This window comes from Phoenix dactylifera, chromosome 3 (genome assembly GCF_009389715.1).
Source record: "Phoenix dactylifera cultivar Barhee BC4 chromosome 3, palm_55x_up_171113_PBpolish2nd_filt_p, whole genome shotgun sequence".
NCBI lineage: Eukaryota > Viridiplantae > Streptophyta > Magnoliopsida > Arecales > Arecaceae > Phoenix > Phoenix dactylifera.
The window spans coordinates 24,038,896-24,055,785 of NC_052394.1; the positions used below are offsets into that span (position 1 = coordinate 24,038,896).

Genomic DNA, 16,890 nt, shown 5'->3' on the forward strand with positions numbered 1-16,890 from the left:
CTTGTTTCGATTGAAGCCTTGTAGTTCCAATAAATTAAGAAATCCTCTGGAATGCTATCCTAGGTTGTTGTTAAAAATTTGACAGTCTGATTCCGATTTCTCTCGGAATCTGATCCTTGAAATCCTTTTTATGATATTACTCTGCCAGGTTTTGCTATAACGTAGAATTTGAAAAATTGCGGCAGAATATCTCTACTTATTGATTTTGCTCATCCTATCAAACAGAGGGATGAAGTGAAGAGACACATCTGTCTGATGCAAAATGAAATCATTAAAAAAATTAGAAGAAAACTTGTTCTGCTGTCGCATAAAGGTTGTAGAAGACGGTGGTGCTGAAGTAGACGACTGCCGTCAGTGTGAGGAAGGCCTGGAAGGATCCCAACCACTGCACGAAGTAGCCGGTCCCTATGGTGCTGATTATAGCAGCAAGTGTGCCGGCCGAGTTTGTTATCCCTGTTCGAAAGAGTAGAGGAGGCATCAAAGAGTATATATACAAACTAACTTGTTTCTGATTATGATTGATTTGAAAGACATGACCGTTGGAATTCATGGTTTTTGAACGTACCATGAAGAAATCCTGCATATTTGGGAGCAATATCCTGATCAAAGCAGACAAATGGAGAAGCTTTTATGTCAGATAAAGATCAGATGTCAACAGAATGGCAGATTTATATATCAAAGATATTCCTTGATTCCTCAGCCGAGGTTTCATTATTTGCCTAGATTTTGTTGAAAACAACCCAACCCATGCTCGGGCAACTTGCTCGCATTATGTAGAAAATAGCAGTCACGAGATCTTCTAATTTGAAAGAACACCCCATTTTGACGTGCATAAGTTTGACATGAAAGTTACCTGTATGTTGAGGAAGTAGCCTGCTTGGCTGAAAGAACTTAAGCTGAGGGCAATAGTCATGAGAACGGCAGCCGCCGTAGGTGTTTGGGCATATTTTAAGCACAACAGCGACACCCCTGGCCCAATGAAACCAATTGACTGCAACAAGAGCACATCCACAAAACAAAAGATACGTCAGTTGAAAACTGTTTTCCTTGGCTGTCTTGATCATAATTATCTTGCTCTTAAAAGGCCATTCTTTATGCGCTTGTTATGAGCAGAAGTAAGTGTCATGATTATACCTAAAGAACAGAGGAAAAAGCTAATTTCGTATGATAAACAGTAACTCTGCTGGAAAACAAGCGAATTACCTGCATTAACTTTCGAACTTGTGTCACGGAGCAACTTGATTTGATCAGGAAGTCTGAAGAAGCTCCTGCTATGTAACCAGACAGGGCCATCACTCCCCAGGGCACAGCACTAAACCATGCGGCTTGTTTCAAATTCACATTATAAACCTGAAGGCAGAAAAATTGATGAAGAAAAAAAGAATAGAAGATCATCAGGCGCATGCCAAGCAAAGCATAAATTACCACGAACAAATTCGGAATACTTACAGTCTTGAAGTACACGGGCATCCACGAGAGAAGCACAAAGTAGCCCTACAAGGTAGTAAAATACCATGTTATAAAGAGCATGGTTTTGACATTGAAAAAAGATGCTTTTTTCAGCTTGACCGAACTAATTCATAATGAATTCCTATGAGTGGCTGGTTTATATCAGGCTGCGAGACATCCTTGATCGCGCGTTTGCAGTTTTTGCAGTCATAAAATTAATGGATGGGTTTAGGCTTATACATCAAACCAGTTGCCTGAAGAGGAACCAAGCTTGCATGACTTATTTTACAGCAGCAGTAGAAGCTGAGCTTACCCAATTATTGGCAACATTAGCAAGCATAACGGCCCATGACGGGGTCCTGGATAGCAAGTGCCGCACGGATGGAAGTGTGCAGGCCTCCATTTTGGAGTCAGTCTTCCCAGCTCGAATTAGGTGCAGCTCCGCCTGGCTGATGCGAGGACTATCACGAGGATCATTTGTGATCCCGAACACCCAAGAGGACAGCCAAATGAATCCAAGGGATGCGAAGAAAGCAAAAGAACCATTCACCCCGACCCTCGACAATATAATTGGAGAGACGAGAAAGCTTATGACGTTCCCTAGATGAAAACCAGCCATGGAAATAGCCACAGCAGTAGCTCGTTCATGGCCTGGGAACCACCTGCATCATGCACACATGAGAGAACATTATGTCAGAATCAAAAGATCAATCTCTCCTAACCCTTTAACTGATGTTTTCTCAACTTACGACACAAAGATGAGGCCCATGCCCATGCCCATGTCTAACATGGACCATATTGGGCCCATTCTTTTTTAACTTGAAAATGGCTACAAGCGGACGGAGGCTGACCTGAATAAGAGCGTGCTCATGGAAGGGAAGGCGACGCCTTCTGCAAGGCCGAAGAGCGCACGGACCGCCAGAAGCATCGCGGTGGAATGGTCGGCAGCCCATGGAGTGAGGAAGGTGGCGACGGACCAGAGGGCCACCCCACACGCCAGCACTCGCTTCCCACCGTATCTGTCCGCGAGAGCTCCTCCCACGATGGATGAGACCAGGTATCCCCATAAAAATGATGACTGCCAACTTCCAAAATATTACAACCATCCAACTAATGCGCAGTAAGTCACGATTCTGTATTCTTGTTTATCTATTAATTGTCTGTTTTGCATTGTAATTACGTGTTTTGCTAAAAAATGCAGCAGTTATTTTTTACGTGCAATTGTAGCCATAATTAATTAATGCATCTCCATGTATCACACCAACATCCAGCTTTATGTTAAGTTCCTGTTGCAGCATGCTTTGATCCACCGTTGATGTCGATCGAGTAGCCACTCTCAAAGTCATCAAGACACGGTTTTAAACTACTTCCGCTACGGGCCCTTTACATGGTACAGTAGGTAGGTAGGAGGCACTGCAGATTTTGAGAATTTTCAAGCGCGATGAGATGAGGAACAGAAATCTCTAAATTCTCCCGTGCATCCATCGCAGGAGCGGCTCATTCCATGCCGTTGGATGCGGTCAACGGCCGCGACGCAAAACAAAAAATACGATGTAGTTTGGCGGGCCCGGTCCAATGGACTGCGATGGCGTTGGTGACGTTGCAAGAAGGCATCAAATGCAGCGGGTTGGTGGATGGTATCTACCTACTCGGTGATGAATTTTTTCATATGATATATATGTGAGTAGATATCCATGTGCATGCAAGTAAAAAACATGTTTCCCAGACGTATCTTCCCAACAACCGCTCTTGATGGAAAAAGTAAGGATAAAATTAAATGCTAGAAGAGTTATTCCAACAATATCTCATGCATATGGCTTTTTTTTTAATCATTCTCTTCTATAATGATTGTGGAAGTGATGCAAATATTGCCTATTTTATATTTCTGGACACGGAACGAATTTTGTTCATGAAATGGGTCTGGGTCTTTAATTTCGTCTCCTCTTATCTAATTTATGATTATAGAATTATATATGCAAACATAAAGAATTATTTATAGAAAAAGCAAGTGGGCAGAATAAATCAATTTATGCGGAGAATATGATCTCTGTGGCTGGATCGATCGTTCGAACCAAATTGAAACCCAATCTGGAGTCGAACTAATCAATATACAACACGCAAAAGAAATGCATGGAGTTGAACTAGCTAGCAGCGAGATGGAAGCAGAGAAATGCGGAGAGGAGGAAGAGCGTAATAACCTGGACGATCCCCAGGACGGAGCTGGACCAGCCGTATCTGGAGGCGAGGGGGACGATGGCCACCGACATCACCACCCGATCCGCGTTGCAGAGGCACATGGCCATCGCCACCAGCGAGACCAACTTCGCTCTCTCCGGGATCACGAACCCTTCCTCCCTTGCCAGCTCTCTGCTCCTCCCCCCGATCCCCTCCAAGCCGGCGCTGCACATCACCGCCACCCTCCTCTTTCTCCTCATCCTTCTTCCTCCATCCCCCCCAATCCATCTCTCGTCTTCTTTCTCTCCGACGCTACCCACAACATGGCCGCGGCTTAAGTACTCCAGCGATGCATTCCCCCCTTCTTCCGGATCCGGGCTACTACGTAGCTTGATTCCGAATCCGGAGACGATCCGGAGCCTGGATCCACGACGGCTCTTGGAAGAACACACCATGGAGCTTGATATAGAAGGAGAACAGGGGGAGGAAGTGGCTGGAGATGCAGAACGAGAGAGAGGTATAGATCTGCTAGGCGGAGGCGAAACCACCGCCATGACGACGAGATAGAGCTCCGAGAACAAGGATCAAGATTTCGGGAAACAAAATGGAATGGAGGCAAAGACTCGGAAGGGTTGGGTTGTTGGTGGGGAGTTTGGTCGATCAAGGTGAAGAAATTAGGAACAAGGGAAGGGAAGGTCGCCACGGGCCCGTAGGGGTCAAAAAGGAGATGAACTTAGGAACGAGGGAAGGTGAATACGGGGCCCAAGGGGCATTTTCGTCCTAAAAATAAGTTTTATTCAATGCACCAACCATCCCTACCTACCACTGCATCACGAAACAACCCTCCCTGATTCATCGCACAATACATCATTTCAGCTTCGAGGAAGGCTGGGCTTCCACGTGCATCGCGCATGTAGACCTAAATAACGCTGCACGTACGGGCTGCGGCGGCGACAAGGCATTTTTGTTTCTGGCCTCAACGTCTCCCAAAAACAGGCTGCTCTCCCACCGAGAGACTCTCAACTACATTTATCAATTGAAAAAATCGAAAGAAAAAAAATTTACATTATCCTCGTACTTTCTTGCATTTACTTTTATTTTTTGCTTCTACCTGTCATTCTTCTTTCGACGCTGCCTTGTTCTACTTTTGCACTTTTCTTCGACATGAGATGATAGAATTTTTTCTTAAAAAATTATACATATAAATATCTGATAAAACTAATTTCGTAATTTATTTATCTTATATTATTTTTTATTAGGAAAATGACTGAGAGAATAAGAAAAATGGCAGGCATCGTTTTTCTTTTCTTTTAAGTTCTCGAAACAAGGCAACAATGAAGAAAGAGAAGATGTGACTCGGGAGAGCCTCTCCTGGAGGGAAAGTATTCTCTTAGCAAGCTGCAAATAGAAAAGGTGGCGGCCTGGAAGGGCTCAGAATTCTTTTCTTCTACCAATCAGTAGGTCCCTTTCATCGGAAAGCTAAAATAGCACTCTGACCAGCTATCAAATGCGCCATATGTCGGGGTTCAAGGACGTGCGGTAGCGCTCCCTTTCAGCTTTATTTTTCCATACCATTCAAGAACTGCGACAGTGCGTAAAATGTTCGAGCGGCACTTCCCAGTACAGAAGTTTAGAAGCGGTCTATGATCAAGACGACCGTGTCCAAACTCCAAAACACGAGTCCGTTCATTACCTTCACAATACAATACATGGGTAGTTGGTTGGATGGCACACAAGCGAAGGTAAAAAGACGCATCCGACCGGCACGAGACGGCTCCCTGATCTCTTACCTACTTCTCCAATACCAGCGTCCTTTTGGGGAGAAGCGCGTGCGAGTATCACGGAAGCACATACTCACTTGCGTGCTCAACCTACAGTCGATCCTCTTTTTGACCAAAACATATAATTGATCCTGCAAATAATCCCACTGCGTTAAGTACCGTGGTCGCGTGATATATATAACCATGGGAATTTCTGTCTGTATGCATGCGCTTTTCTCTCTTTCCTTCTTTTTTTTGGAGCACAGTTGGAGAAAATCCGCCTCGGTTTGTGCATGCTTCTTTACAATACGAGCGACGTCGATTTAAGAGCACCATGTAAGTTCCTCCTGGCAAATCTTACGAAATTAATGTACGAGTACAGTTGCTTTACAGGGTCAAGTGACACAAAGCAATTGGAGTGGAAGGCATGAACAAGATCCGTCAAAATTTATCCCTGTTTTCTTAGCTCATTTTGCCCTCTCGTGGCTAAGGTCGCACCCAAACCAAACAAAAACGATAACTGGATTTTGACAGCACGAGGAGAGCGAGTTGCTAAAGTCACGCACCAGTACCTGCATCCACGAAGAAATTTCCACACATATATGTTGGTCCCCTTAATCATGCTTTAGTGGATTTACAGATCATTACAATATAACATGCCTCTTTTGACTGCGGTAGCAAAACTATCCATATGCTGTTAGTAAAGTTGATCATCCTGCCAGTAAAAAAGACATCATCATCTTGATCTGCAAGTAAATGGATGAACTTCAAATGCCACTCAAATACAAATTCACTCAAGGCAAACCATTTGTCCAATGTGGCTGAAGAAGCTGCTAAATGAGAGATCTTAAGAGCCTATGGATCACAAAGGCGGGCGAAGATGTCAGAGCAAACAGAGGATAACAATTTTATGCCCATAACAGAACAAAAGTCTCAGGTCAGAATCCAACCAGCAAATTATAAACTACTAACTGATGGACTACAGAAGTAAATTCCTCAACTCGAGCAACTTTAGGAAAGTTCGATCATGCAGAGCTAGACCATTGGGAGAACCACATTAAACACATGCACTCTATGTTCCTGCTATATTTCATTACTTTTCCCCTAGCTAGCAGGTTCATCTAATGGAAGGCAACCTCTGAAATTTCACCATTCTAATAGCCATGCCCTGCCCTGTAAGAGGCGAATTAAGAACAACGACCACGAATTTGGCATAGTTTTTCTAGATTATAAATAGTGATGGATGAGCATGTAAGTCACCATATGTGCATGTATTGATTTTGCATTTATTGTCAAAGATATAACTAAAACTTCCTTATTAATACTACAAATGAGTACCAGCACATACTTTTATCAAACAGAAATATTAGCTTGTCAGAGATACTAACCAGTTCCATTGAGATTGGCGTGCTCTCCAGTAGCAAAAAGATTTCAAAAAAGTGCACTAGTGAAATGCACAAGCAAAAACATTTCTGCACCAGTTTAAATTGCTCCGAGCTATAAAACTATGGGCATATTCCCGTTGAAGTTTTCCAACAATAGATCAATATAAATCTAGGAGTATCCAAAAGGTCATAAAACTGGAGAATAACTTTTCGGATGCCAATGATGCTACTGAGAGCAGTTACTCTATTAACATGCGTCAAACCTTGAATTTCTTCAGATGCCAACATCGAAAGCAAGATTGCCATATTAACATATGCCTAACCTTTCATTTCTATCATAAGACAGGAAGAAGGCAAGAAATTTGTAAACTCCTGTTGCATTCCCTGCAGAAATATAAAGCCTGCAGCATGACATCGCTTTGTTGCCGGAAATCTAGCAGTGATAGAAGTGGATACAAACCTAACAGCCATTTGCAACTCTCGAGAATTCAGTCCAGATACCCTGCTGCTAAGGGATAAATTAAGTTATCTTGCAAACTAGAAGCTTCAGTGGTAAGAGAAGCTTCGGTGGTGGGAGAAGACGCATCAGCAAGGCATGTAGCTAAATCATCAAAATAACAGCAAAACTTACTACAACTAAAACTATGCAAAGTTTCAGACACTGTATTCTGCTGTATGAACATACCAAGTACCAACTTAATTGCTGGAATTCTATACTTATCATGCAATAGTTCAACTTTCTTATCACAAAAAACAAAAAGGAAGAAGTTCAGTGGTGTTAGATTATTTGATTTGTAAGGAAAGTTACCTTTTTCATTTAGGATTCATGATCGAAAGAAGTCTCTTCCCATCCATATAGATGTTCTAGATGGTAGCCAGTTTAATTGGATAATATCTGGGAAAAGATTTATCTGCAGTATTAAGCTACAGGTGGTGTGAAGGTTATTCATCATGGTTGTTGTTGATGCGGCCCATATATTCTTCAATTTCATATATATGAAATTCATATCATCAAAGAACTCATATCTGCGGTACACATCCTTGCCTGCTACTAAAGTTCGTGGAAGGGGAACTACTAAGATTTCCCAATTTTCTTACTTTACAATCCGTTTATGGATTTGATTGCAAGCTGCACTTGCACACTACTAAGATTTCCCAATTTTCTTACTTTACAATCCGTTTATGGATTTGATTGCAAGCTGCACTTGCAGAAATATTGTGACACCTCTTGATCGATAGTCTTATACAAAATGAAGACTCAAAAAGTGACACCTCTTGATCGATAGTCTTATACAAAATGAAGACTCAAAAAGTGACACCTCTTGATCGATAGTCATATACAAAATCAAGACTCAAAAAGAACAATTACAGAATGGATCCAAGAAAGTCACAAAGGATTATATAGATTCATGTTTTATCCAAGATCAGAATTGTTGGTTATTTCATGAAGGGATTACTGTGTCTGCTTCTATGCCCACTAAATCAGCTACCAAGGTTGGGTATTTAATTACTACAGAGTCTTCCTTTTTAAATTTAATTATATGAGATTCAGTGAGGGTATTAACTGGAGATCTAACTCTTGACGGAATAGAGAAAGAAGGAAATGCAGAGAAAATTCCAAATAGATGAGGAAGGCTTCTTGAGTAAGGAAAACATTGCAGTTATGGTAAAGTGGGATTAATCAAACAATTTAAAAGTAACTTAAAACAAACTCAAATCACAAATCCCATCAGACAATTTGCAAAAATTACAAAATAAAAATAAAATTTGAAGAAATATGAAATCCACAAGAATCTCTGTGGATCAGCTGATCGTATTAAGGTCTATCGAACTGTGACAAACGGCCGGTTCGGGCATACTAAACCAGACATGTTTGCTACCAACATAGTTTGATATACCGGTTTGGTATATATTCACACGCCCCACTATGCCATTTTTTCTCCGTTCGATCGAAAGTTTCGCCCGTCCCCCTCCCTAGAAACCCTAATGGCTTCCATCCTCATGCTCAACAATATGCCGAATGATGCCGCCGCTGCCAAGGTCCCCCTTCCACCCTCTCCCTCCCCCTCTCTCCCTCTTCCTCTCTCCCTCTCCCTCTTCGAACAATGAGGTCCCTCCCTCCCTCCCTCCCCCCTCTCCCCCCCATAACGACGACTTCTTTGCCTTCTTTCTCTCTTCCCATCTCTCTCCTTCTTCCCCTCCCTCTCTCTCTCTAGCTCTCTCTATGTCGGTACGCCCTAGAATGGCACAGTATGGGCCGTATTTTACCGAACTGGTCGCCAGCTAGTACCCTCTCCAGTACGGGTTCGGCAAAACCTTGGATCGTATGTTGTGATCAAAGAAGAGAAATCATGGTAGTTCACATTTGCTTAAATAGACTTTAGTTCATTTGTGATTTATGCATAACACCCCCAAATATGTCCATTTGAAACTACAAACCACTTCATGCCAAGCTCAAAAGTGTATCAGATACAAAGCATGTACTTATATCTTGCTTTTAAGATTACCAAACAATGAGTGTCGACCTTCAGCAACAATCTCTCCTGTTGTTTTGTTTCTCAACAATACATATGTTCCAGTATAGGCTCCTTTGTGCCCCAAAACACTTGAGGTGATCTCCAATTCATCCTGTTCACCAATCAAATTCTGAGAAACAAATATACAAGAAGGAGAGGAAACAAAGAATTTAGATGATTTTTCAAGGTTTAATTCATATCCATGTTGCAAACATCTGAAAATTCTGGTGAATAATATGTATGAAACAAATGAATTAGACCGAACAATACGTATGACAAAACTCTCTTGTTTTTTTTTTTCCAACTCTTTGTAAAACATTTAGAGCCTTTGGTAGAAAAGATTCCTTGCTTCGAAAAACAGTGAAAATAAAAGAAAAGAATAAAAGTAGTTTCGTGAAAAATGCTATCTTCAACATTAATCTCCATGTGGTATTTCACTAATTTGTAGAAGAAAATGCAAAATATAACAACGATACATAACAGGCCCTAAAATTCACTTTTTTAACATTTTCCAAGTCTCTCATCTCCCTTCAAATCTTGATTTTTTAGTTCTTATCCATGAATTCTAGAATTCTGCCAGAAGCACACCAATTGAATTGCTCTATGTTGAAACGTTCAAACAAATTCTTTTCATCAATTACTGAAGATAAGTCTGCCTTCACAAATCATATCCTCAAGGTCAGGAAACCTCTTCATATTAGCAAAAACCTTTGGTACAAAAGAATGAGTAATCCCAAACAAAGAGCTTACTTACATCAACCTTGGCAGTTGACATGTACGAAATGGACATGTCGACCGAGACCTTCATGCGGTGACCATCAGCATGCATTACAGCGCCTCCCACCTCATCCACCAGGTTTGCAATGGCGCCTGCCGACAAGTTTCCATTCACGTCCTGTTAAAAGAAACCAATGATCTGGTCTGCTTATAAACTAAGCAATTTAAGCTGAAGGCCCGGCGGCGAATAGGAAATATCCATTTGAGTATCATATAGAAATCATATTCAATCATCAAAACCAGATTAAGCCCAAATTTTGATCTCAAGAAACAAGCAGACAAGTGAAATATAATCGAACACTCGGCCACAAAACCATAATAAGGAAACAACAAAGGCACGAAGGGGCTTCTCTATTCTCATAACTTCTCTCTTTTTATTTACTCACGGTGAGTCGAGGAGGGACTTTGAAGGTGCACGAGAGGGATCCCCGCTGGATGAGGTCGACCCGGATTCCCCGGAGAGCGAAGCCTTCGTAGAAGCTGGCAGCGTCTCCGGCGCGATGCGGCCGGACGTCCAGGCTCGCCACCCGCTCCGATTCTCCTGCTCCTACGGACAGGGCCTCCCTCGCTTTCTCCATCAGCTCTTCTTCCTTTTCTTCCAACCCAACTCCAGACCTGGCCTCGCCTCGCCGCCTGGATTTAGACCGGAAATTAGAACATTTTACATATAACCCCTTCGTACGCTGACTATTTAGGTATCCCACCCACCGGTTGGGGAAAAAAGAAAAACGACAGAGAAAATAATATACAAATATTACATGAAAAACATATATAGGATCTCTAAACGGAAATTACATGACGCGGATCAGCTGGACAGGGCTCACTGTAAAAGAAACCTTGGGCCACGGCCCACGGGGAACGCCTCGGCGATATTAGTGCGTGGCGTGGTCCTGGGAGACGCCGGCCAGCCGTTAAGCTCCAGGGATTAGAGGCCCAATGATAACCGAACAAGCGAGGCGAAGCCTGCAAGCTTTTCAAACTTGGGCCTTTTCCACAGAGTCTTGTGGACTCTAGCCTGCATCTATGGCCCGAAGTCTCGCTAACAGCAAAGCCTTTTAGCCCAAACAAGATACTGGCCTTGTCGAGTTGTCGTCCATCAAGCGCCATAAACAGCTGGGCCTAAGTGTTTTTTTAAACATATGTATAGTAAAAACTTTTCATAATAAAACAGCTGGGGCTTAGTTGGTTCCACGATATGTCAATGTCTATATATTAGATCTAGGGCAGCTCCAAAGTGTCCATGTGAATAGTTGAAAATTGAAACAATAGTTGAGTCCAATATCTTTACATTTGCTTTACAGAGTTTGGATCCTGTTTTGAACCGCAGACGTCTCAGAAATAAACGGCTGTCATCCTCGTTGGCCTGCGAGAAAATTTTAAACAAGATTCCAAGAGCCGGTGGCCCTACTCATGGCTTCGTTCTAGAACCACACAATCCAACGAACGATGAGCATTAGCCTCACCCTGTAACGCTATCTGAATGCACGACACGCGGCACCGCGGGAACAACTGCTTATCTGGTTTGTCGCTCCTTCCCTCCCTCTGGGAGCTCTCCCTGAAACAAAGTTAACGCTAAGAATACAACTTGACTCCACCAACGCTCTCCGTTTTCTCGTCTTTTGCCGGTGAAAATGGAGGCTGGAGTAGCGAGCTATGCTCGCGGGACAATTCCGCACGATGTGTTGCGTATCCCACGCGTGGCTGCACCATCTTCTGCTCCTTCCTTCTCACGATCGCATAGGAATCATGTGAGGGCACACAGAGTTGCATATCTATATAGTTCATGCACAACTTCAAGCTCAAACTTCGTTTTTCTATTTTTTTTTCTTTTGGAATATATATATATATATATATGAATCATGCAGGGTCTCAGATCCAGTTCACTCTTCGGTGAATCTCTGCGGGTGATGTCAAAGTCTTCCCCCAGAATTTCAAAGAGAGCCGGCAGCTCCTCGCTCATCACCAAGTGTGAGATTGGGGATAGCTTGGTAAACTTACTTTGATCTAGAGTGATGCGTTGAAATCAGCTGTACTTGTATAGATTTTGATATTTTTGAAGAACATCATGTTACTGAGGATTCTATGAGCTGCAGGAGGAGTTCTTAACGAAGGCAACCCCAGATAAGAACCTAATCAGGCTGCTAATGAGCATGGGAGAGGCGCTGAGGACCATATCCTTCAAAGTGAGAACTGCATCTTGTGGTGGGACTGCTTGCGTTAACTCATTTGGTGATGAACAGCTTGCCGTCGACTTGGTTGCCAACAAGCTGCTTTTTGAGGTTAGCAACAATGATTCTATTTGCTAAATAATTCATCAATTTTTCATTCTTAATTGTTTATCTTTCAGTTCTTGGAATTATTTTTTTTTTGGTTGACCGCAGTCATTCTAACCCCTCCAGGCTCTGCAATATTCCCACGTCTGCAAATATGCTTGCTCTGAGGAAGTTCCTGAGCTACAAGACATGGGCGGGGCAGCTGAAGGCATGCGACTGAACATTGTTGCTTATTAATTATGAGAATTTCTTATTCATGACTCGTTTAAAGCGCTGCATTATTCACAGTAATGATGGATATGTTAATCCTACTTTTTTAGATCCATGACCCGGTACTAATCTCTGTTACTTCGCCTAGTTGGTCGGTAAGGCATCCATGAGACACTTGTTACAAATCTTATATTACTTCGCTCCATTATTTGTACATACTAGTTCAAAGTCCCATCAGACTACTGCTCGCAAACCATTCTTCAAATGATAACTCACCTACATGTAAGCATTCAAAAAAAAGTTAAGCAAGTAATCACAGAATTCAAGCAGAATCAGTAAAAATACTGAACTCCCTCCAACAAATAAGAACTCTTAACTACTAAGGTGCGATATACATCGTCTGATTCATTTCCTAACAGCTTAAGCTTTTAGCTTCTAGAAGTAAGTTAATAAGACTCTCTCACTAGTTTTGGGGGATGGTTTCATTCCTCTGACAAATTCATGTTGATCTTGTCTTCAGAATTTTATAACATTCAAGTGCCAGGCTAATCAGCTATGACACACTCAAAAGAAAAGAATGGATTTTGTAACAGTCGTCTGAAACACAGGTGGTTTTAGCGTGGCCTTTGATCCCCTCGATGGCTCCAGCATCGTTGACACAAATTTCACCGTTGGCACGATATTTGGTGTTTGGCCTGGCGACAAACTTACGGGTGTGACCGGAAGAGATCAAGTAGCTGCAGCTATGGGAATATATGGACCTCGTACGACTTATATCATTGCTCTAAAAGATTGCCCTGGAACCCACGAATTTCTTCTTCTGGATGAAGGTAGGTTTCTTATAATATAGCATATCCACCGATTTATTTAATTAACGTTGCTGGTTTTGGTCTCCTCTGTTTCTGAAGAATAAAGATAGGCCTTCTAACTACTGGTCCATGGTCTAGGCAAGTGGCAGCATGTCAAAGACACCACATCCATTGGTGAAGGGAAGATGTTCTCTCCCGGAAATCTAAGGGCCACATATGATAATCCTGCCTATGATAAGGTATTCAAATACATCTATCACTTCTCGCACCCGCAACTTATTGTTTAACAAAAACATCCCTGGATCTAGGTTTAGCTAATGAACATGTGTCCCTGCAGCTGATCAACTACTATATAAGACAGAAGTACACATTGCGCTACACTGGAGGAATGGTGCCAGATGTCAATCAGGTAATAACTCTCACATTGCTCATCATTCTGAGCAAATGATTCTGAGACTAGTAGGCTTTGTTTCCTATGTCATCAGATCTCATGGAATGTTTCGAATCATCAGGGACCATCATTAGCAATTCTACCTTATAATGAAACAGTAGATGGATCCCTTAAAATCACTAATTGCATGATATTGCGCATTATAGGAAATTATAATTACTTATTTGCGCCGGCAGTAATATATGTAGGGTTCGTTTCGCTTATAAGGAAGCTTTTCTCATATCATAACTAGCTGATTTTAATCAGATCCACAGAAAAGGGGGATGAGAGTGATTCATTAGAATGAGCTAATCAGCGCATGTACCTTCGGCTTTTTGCATGCTCATCTTTCGACTGGTTTGTGTTCCAGATCATTGTAAAAGAGAAAGGCATCTTCACAAATGTAACATCTCCAACTTCTAAAGCTAAGCTGAGGCTTTTGTTTGAATGTGCTCCCCTGGGGTTCCTGATTGAGAAAGCTGGAGGATATAGTAGTGATGGCACAAAATCCATCCTCGACAAGGTGATCAACAATCTTGATGACCGCACGCAGGTCGCTTATGGATCCAAGAATGAAATCATCCGGTTTGAGGAAACTCTGTATGGCTTCTCTAGAGTTGCAGCTGGTACACCTGTTGGGGCCGTTGTCTGAACTGAGTTGCATGTGGTTGTTCAGCCTCTTCTTGCCAATATTTTCAAATATGACTGTTGTGATGTAGTGAAAACCAGTTCAGTTTCCAACTTTACATCAGTGAAAGGAAAGGGAGGGCAATAGAAGGTAAGGAGTAGCTTCCTCTTATAAGCATCTGTCAAGCGTATTTTTCTAAAAAGCAACAAGTCTCCTTTCTTGAGTTCCTCTTGGTAATGCTCATACTTCTTTTGGCTGCTCACAGGAGAAACAAATTTGATAAGAATTAATAAGTTCACCAGAATGACACATGGCACTTCTGCTAGGAATTCCGATTAGTTGATTTTCTAGCTAATACGCTCGATATGACATTGTTTTTGTTCCCCAATATCCTTTTCCTCAGCAGAAACTTCGTTCAGTATTTTCATCGTTCATCAGCTACAGCAATATTCATAAAACCGAGAGAGCTACATAAAAGGTCGCAATTCCTAGCAGCTTAGTATATCTTCTTAGACAGCTAAGGAGTTTATTATCGTTACACAATCTGTCTCCCCACAATCATGCATCCATTAGCCACAGCTTGATGTTTAGGCATTTGCTTTCCTTGATTTGAAGGTTTAGATATGTGAATTTTTGTTCGTTCTGTCTCAAAAGAATTACTGATTTGTTGCTGGCACAAAAGCCTGCTGCAACAAAAATGGCTGCCGTAAAGGTATCAATCTGAAGGTGATGAACCTGTTGCTGAAAATGAATCAACCTAAAGAAGAATAGGATTCAGCCTGCCCAGTTTGACTAATTTCACATCCAGCAGCATGATTTGTTTCATAGTAGCGTTCTTTTTTTAACCATGACTTAAAACTAATTCACACTCTTCTTCCTGCAATCTAGTTACGTTCAAAAAAAAAAAAATCTAGTTTCGTTGTTAGTAAAGTTCAGAGAGACCAGCCAATTTGTACAATTACACTTGCACGGTGATGTCAGGATGAAAATTCTTCCATGCAAATTAGGTATACAAACTTAAGCATGCACTTGAAAGAACGCATGCTAATAGGAAGATGTCAAAATTATTGATGAGAGAGGAGAGTGTCCACACAAACTGATGGATATGAAATTGGTGCATTATGCCAGATGTGTGCATGAGCAGCAACTGAACCAGCCACATCAAGTTCCAGTGGTTGCTATCGCAATGCCGCAGTGAGATCCATTTCGCTGACGCTATCCATTGTTCGGAGTTTTCTGAGGATGGAGAGCTTTCATTGAAAGAGGGTCCCGGAGTAGAACAAACATGAACCTAAACAAATTGAAAGGGCCCATTCAGGAATAATAAAATGACATCGTGATTTAAATCTCCAAATAGAGAATATCAATAAATAAACCATGGTACCATACAGAATAAAAATGACAGAGACCCAAATTTCACTTACATGTATGCTTTCCTTCTGACTGCTAAAAGGGAATATGAGACTATATTTAACAGAAGCATTATTCGACAATGTGCATTATTGTCAGAAGGAATTGCTGAAAGAACTTGTAATTTACTGAGTTAGGACTATTACATGCCAACTGAGCTGGATAACCCAAATTGCTTTCCATTTTCAACTCCAGTTTCTGATTGATACTTAACAAAGCTGTACTGAACCATAAAACCCAAGTTAAGGCTTGCAATCTAAAGCAACCAAATATGCTGTTAGGTTCCAGCACTTCAAACTTTAGCTCATCAATCAACAGCCAATCAAGACAACGTTCTAGCTTTATCTTCAAATTGAATATTATGATATACGGATGTGGACTAACCATCTATCCTTGTAGCTATTCCTTACAGAAATTTTAATTTTCATAGACAGTACTGTAACAACAAATTTTTTTTTTAGGAAAAAAAAAGAAAATTATGCCAATGAAATGATACAAGGAGAGGAGGCTTTCCTCAGAAAGGAGATAATGAGAGGGGTTCGAAAGTGGGAAGAAAGAGAGAGGGGAGAGGGAAAAAAAAGGAAAACCCGATCCAGAAGGCTACATCCAGAAGGCTCAGCAGGCTGATCTATAATTTATTATCCTATCCAGGTCTGTTTAGCATACGGCATAGGCTTTTTGGGATTTTCTTGGCTCCTAAATATCATTCCAATTGCATGCTAAGACCCGATCAGTAATTTCTTGGGGTTATGTAAGAATTTAGTAGTTGGAGGGCTCTGCACTCTAGGAGCATGGAGGTTCCTGAAACTAAAGCTAGAAAATCTGAACTTATTTTTCATAAATTTGCCATGGAGACAACTGATGGATATGGATCTTATGCTGAAGGCTCGATCGAGAAAGAAGGAACTGCTTTGCTGTCATTTTTTTGTTTTCTTTTTGGAATTTTTTACCTATCATCACTTACCTGAGGGTTCATGCAAACATCATCCAATAATACAAATGAATTGCACTCCAGAAAAAACAATTAGTTCTCAAAGACATTCTTCTACAACGATCATATTAATTATT

General features: G+C 41.6%; 3 protein-coding genes across 4 annotated transcripts; 1 reads left to right on the forward strand and 2 right to left on the reverse strand.

Annotated features, from left to right (window-relative positions):
- Positions 1-125: 125 nt before the first annotated feature.
- LOC103704065 (probable anion transporter 2, chloroplastic) lies at positions 126-4,350 on the reverse strand. Its single transcript, XM_008787212.4, has 8 exons — positions 3,648-4,350; positions 2,301-2,527; positions 1,763-2,111; positions 1,450-1,494; positions 1,204-1,350; positions 854-991; positions 566-599; positions 126-453 (listed from the first exon to the last, which is right to left on the reverse strand). Exons 1-8 carry the CDS (start codon positions 4,176-4,178, stop codon positions 281-283), a joined length of 1,644 nt encoding a protein of 547 aa, XP_008785434.2. The 5' UTR covers positions 4,179-4,350; the 3' UTR covers positions 126-280.
- A 4,748-nt stretch (positions 4,351-9,098) lies between these two features.
- LOC103704064 (acyl-coenzyme A thioesterase 13) lies at positions 9,099-10,701 on the reverse strand. 2 transcript variants are annotated; one of them, XM_008787210.4, is made up of 3 exons: positions 10,449-10,701; positions 10,040-10,180; positions 9,099-9,415 (listed from the first exon to the last, which is right to left on the reverse strand). In XM_008787210.4, exons 1-3 carry the CDS (start codon positions 10,638-10,640, stop codon positions 9,254-9,256), a joined length of 495 nt encoding a protein of 164 aa, XP_008785432.1. In that variant the 5' UTR covers positions 10,641-10,701; the 3' UTR covers positions 9,099-9,253. The 2 variants fall into 2 exon arrangements, with proteins under 2 accessions (XP_008785432.1, XP_008785433.1); XM_008787211.4 differs by having other exon boundaries at positions 9,099-9,397; positions 10,449-10,696.
- Positions 10,702-11,587: 886 nt separating this feature from the next.
- LOC103704063 (sedoheptulose-1,7-bisphosphatase, chloroplastic) lies at positions 11,588-14,641 on the forward strand. Its single transcript, XM_008787209.3, has 8 exons — positions 11,588-11,810; positions 11,928-12,050; positions 12,156-12,341; positions 12,462-12,543; positions 13,154-13,375; positions 13,493-13,593; positions 13,692-13,763; positions 14,155-14,641. The coding sequence occupies exons 1-8, from the start codon at positions 11,694-11,696 to the stop codon at positions 14,434-14,436; spliced, it is 1,185 nt and encodes a 394-aa protein (XP_008785431.1). The 5' UTR covers positions 11,588-11,693; the 3' UTR covers positions 14,437-14,641.
- The last annotated feature ends 2,249 nt before the right edge of the window (positions 14,642-16,890 follow it).

Bases quoted from the DNA above. Each gene is read 5' to 3' on its own strand.
- LOC103704065 (XM_008787212.4), bottom strand. From the start codon at position 4,178: ATGGCGGTGGTTTCGCCTCCGCCTAGCAGATCTATACCTCTCTCTCGT. The intron at 2,528-3,647 runs GTTATTACGCTC...GGAAGTTGGCAG, and splicing joins CCGTCCTGGGGATCGTCCAG to TCATCATTTTTATGGGGATA. The intron at 1,495-1,762 runs GTAAGCTCAGCT...ACTACCTTGTAG, and splicing joins CTAATGTTGCCAATAATTGG to GGCTACTTTGTGCTTCTCTC.
- LOC103704064 (XM_008787210.4), bottom strand. From the start codon at position 10,640: ATGGAGAAAGCGAGGGAGGCCCTGTCCGTAGGAGCAGGAGAATCGGAG. The intron at 10,181-10,448 runs GTGAGTAAATAA...TTCTTTTAACAG, and splicing joins AAGTCCCTCCTCGACTCACC to GACGTGAATGGAAACTTGTC. The intron at 9,416-10,039 runs GTAAGTAAGCTC...TTTGTTTCTCAG, and splicing joins TGTCAACTGCCAAGGTTGAT to AATTTGATTGGTGAACAGGA.
- LOC103704063 (XM_008787209.3), top strand. From the start codon at position 11,694: ATGGAGGCTGGAGTAGCGAGCTATGCTCGCGGGACAATTCCGCACGAT. The intron at 11,811-11,927 runs GTGAGGGCACAC...TGAATCATGCAG, and splicing joins CACGATCGCATAGGAATCAT to GGTCTCAGATCCAGTTCACT. The intron at 13,376-13,492 runs GTAGGTTTCTTA...TCCATGGTCTAG, and splicing joins ATTTCTTCTTCTGGATGAAG to GCAAGTGGCAGCATGTCAAA.